Source organism: Morone saxatilis, unplaced genomic scaffold (genome assembly GCF_004916995.1).
Source record: "Morone saxatilis isolate NCDOM2014 unplaced genomic scaffold, NCSU_SB_2.0 Contig6, whole genome shotgun sequence".
NCBI lineage: Eukaryota > Metazoa > Chordata > Actinopteri > Moronidae > Morone > Morone saxatilis.
In genome coordinates this window covers 3,177,862-3,181,262 of record NW_023340206.1, presented here as the reverse complement: position 1 = coordinate 3,181,262, position 3,401 = coordinate 3,177,862, and the positions used below count along the sequence as shown (strand labels likewise).

Below are 3,401 nucleotides of genomic sequence, written 5' to 3'. Positions count from 1 at the left end.
AACACTCCAGTGTCGCTGTGTGTGTGTGTGTGTGTGTGTGTGTGTGTGTGTGTGTGTGTTCTCTCTCATAAAAAAATAGCTACTTCTAAAGGTTAAAATGGTTTCTATTAACTTTACTTTAGATAAGTGCAAGTTCATGCTTCAGTGTCTTTGGGTATAAAGGCAACTGAATGTTAGAATACATTTACTTTGCAAGTACTGTAATTCTGGGACTCCAATTTTCCTTCATATTCTTTGTACTTTTTTTGCCAGTATGGATCTTAAATAGTTCTTAAATTGGATTCATAATGGTCTTAAAACCATCTGAGTCCAACATTTAACTTTTAAATTTAAAATTTAAATCTAATCCTGTGTAAGGAACAGCCACTCATCTGTTCTGTGTCTCTGCAGTCCTGTGGCGACCGCACCATGAACCTCCACGACTACGGGATGCTGTTGCCGTGCGGCATCGACCGTTTCCGCGGAGTGGAGTTTGTGTGCTGCCCCGCGGAGGCGGAGCGCGACGCCGACAGCGCCGAGCAGGACCCTGCTGATTCGGATGTCTGGTGGGGTGGAGCGGAGACTGACTACTCTGACAACAGGTACACACAAAAACACACACACACACACACACACACACACACATATAAATGAGGGCAAGGCAGCAGCAGAGTAATACATCAGCCCTCAAATGATCATAGATACTGCCACTTTCATTTTTAACACTGGCATGAGGATAAAATTTCTCTCCTTGGAAGCAAACTGCAGGTTGGTTATAATTTATAATCCCTGTCCTTCCCTCCTTCTCATTCGTCCTCCTTCTCTGTCACCTTTCCTTCCCCCAATTGCTCGTGTTCTCTCCATATGTTTCTTTACTCCCCTCCCTCCCTTTTCCTTACCCCTCCCTCTCTCCCAGTATGGTGCGGGAGCCGGAGCCAACAGAGCAGCAAGAGGAAACCAGGCAGCCATCTGTGGTAGAGGAGGACGCGGAAGAGGAGGAGGAGGTGGCTGACGAGGAAGACGAGGAAGAGGAGGAGGAAGCGGACGCGCTGGACAACGACCAGGACGGAGACGGCGAGGAGGACGAGGAGGTGGTGGAGGAAGACGAGGAGGAGGAGGAAGAGGAGGAGGAGGGAGACGACGACATCGTCGACACGCTCGACGATGACGCCGACGAGCCCACCACCAACGTCGCCATGACAACCACCACCACCACCACCACCACCGAGTCTGTGGAAGAGGTTGTCAGGGGTGAGGAACATTTTCAGACGTCGGCGTGTGTGTCTAGTTTTGGTTCTCGTCTTATAAACAGTCCTGTCAGTCATATCTTTGCTTCCATTGTCTAGAGGTCCTTGAAAAGCCTGGAAAATTACCTAAGTTCAAGGCTTTTAAAGAACATACAGTAATCAGGTTACAGGTGTCTCTGCATTGAGATTAATGTGGAACAAGCTCGGTAGTACAACACACAAAACGTGTTTTTCTCTCCATTTTTTATGCTTTGCTAAACACAATTGAACTTCATGTTCTTCATCAATTAATTTCCTGCTGTCATTTTTTCTTGTTGTGCTCATTTGTCATTTCAGAGCTTTCATTAGCTACGTTCCATTACAATCAGAATTGCTGTTCCCAGCTTTGTTTCTTCACTTTAATGTTAAATTGCTCCTAAATTCAATTCCAAGTAGCATTAATAATGCTTACACCTGCCTTTTTTTCTTACATTCCCTGTTCAGTAAAATCAAGTGTTTTATTTTGAAACAACAAAAAGATGACACACTTGACATGGTGTGTGCAAGAGACCTTTGTGGCTGCTTCACGAATGACGATGAAGTGTGTGTGTGTTCTCCAAGATGTGTGCTGGGCCAACGCAGAGACTGGTCCATGCCGGGCCATGCTGCCCCGCTGGTACTTTGACCACCAGGAGGGCCGCTGTGCTCAGTTTATCTACGGCGGCTGCGGAGGCAACAGGAATAACTTTGAGTCAGAGGAGTACTGCCTGTCTGTCTGCAGCAGCGTCAGTAAGTCCTGTAGGCAGCAACTCGCTGACCTGAACGCCACTCGTTTTCATCTCTGGTTTGTCTCTAACCCTCACTTTCCCGTCTACCCCCAGCTGACCACTACCCGCAAGATATTAACAGCTGCTTGGTGTGCTTCTCTTCTAGACCTATCTGTCGGCTCCATTCCTGGCTAACCTTTGCTTTTTCACTCACAGCCTCTGTGTGTGTCCGTCTGACAAATAAATGTGTTTGCACTAAAAACAGACCTTACCTTTCCCCATAATCCCCTGTGGGTTCCTAAAGCCACCAACCTGATTGTCTCACTGTTCCCTTTACTTTCACACCCACTTTGTCAGTCTGTAGGTGGAATCCTTCTAGTGTGTTAGCAAGATATATTTGTGAATTACATTTCACTTTGAGCCACAAAAGGCTTTTGTTTTTGAAGGCTGTTGACAGCAGTTGATCAAACCATAGCGAGGAAAAGCTTTACTGAATCCTCGGTGAAAAGACTTTCTGAAAACCAGATTGAATTTAATGATTTCTTTTCAAATAAAGGTTGTGAAACTAAATCTATACAGTATGCGCTAATAACAACCGTTGCACACGGAGGACTCATTTTCATGGACAATTTGCTTTAGAGGCTGACATTCTCCAGATCTTTCATTTCAGATTGTACATCGCCATGGTTACATTGTCATAGACCTATAGAGTACATGTGCTAACTACTGTAATTCCTATGATTACAGTCATTTCATGGGCATCATCTTATATATTACTTTAACATGAATATGAGCTATAAAACCATCCAGGCAGGAAATATTTAGCAATAATCCTCAGCTCGCCGCGCTTTATCCCTGACGTGTCGCAGCCTTGCTTACATTATTCCTTCCTCGAGAAAATCATTTCTAGTTAATTCATTACATTCACTTAATAACCGGATGTTGAATTACCCTGGCGCAATTTAGAAAATGTGAAACGTCTCCAAGGTAGCGGTATGGAAACACTCATCAATACATCATTACACACTCTCAGAGCACACCTGCCTTCTGCGTCACATTGTGATGATTGATTATCAGTGGCAGCGCTGGAAATGAGGGTTTTGCTCGATTATTTCCCCACCTTGTTAGTTTGTTTGGTCATTAGATTTTGTTTTGAAAGAGAGACTATTTCTCGACACTTCCTGTTGAGCTAGACGTGATCAGCCAGTCACGAAGTGGAGTTGGATTTCAAATAATAAGTCGGTCTCGGATTGCCAACCTGTTTTTCCCCTGGATTTCTTTTTCATTGCCAGGAGGGGGTGTGTGTGTGTGCGCGCAGAAGGGGGGTTGTATGTTATAGATGAGGAGAGGAAGGCGGTTTAAGTGATCGGCTGATGCTGATTTCAGCGTTGTGTAAGGTTCAGTGACCTTGCCCTGTGTGTGTGTGTGT

At 45.0% G+C, this 3,401-nt stretch overlaps 1 protein-coding gene across 1 annotated transcript in view; it reads left to right on the top strand.

Moving 5' to 3' along the window:
• The window catches only part of appa (amyloid beta (A4) precursor protein a), a 24,729-nt gene extending 22,547 nt beyond the window's left edge, over positions 1–2,182 (top strand). Inside the window, exons 5-7 of the mRNA XM_035677771.1 lie at positions 391–581; positions 896–1,230; positions 1,827–2,182. Coding sequence (XP_035533664.1) covers positions 391–581; positions 896–1,230; positions 1,827–2,167 — 867 coding nt within the window. The 3' untranslated portion in view covers positions 2,168–2,182. The remainder of the gene's footprint in view (positions 1–390; positions 582–895; positions 1,231–1,826) is intronic.
• The last annotated feature ends 1,219 nt before the right edge of the window (positions 2,183–3,401 follow it).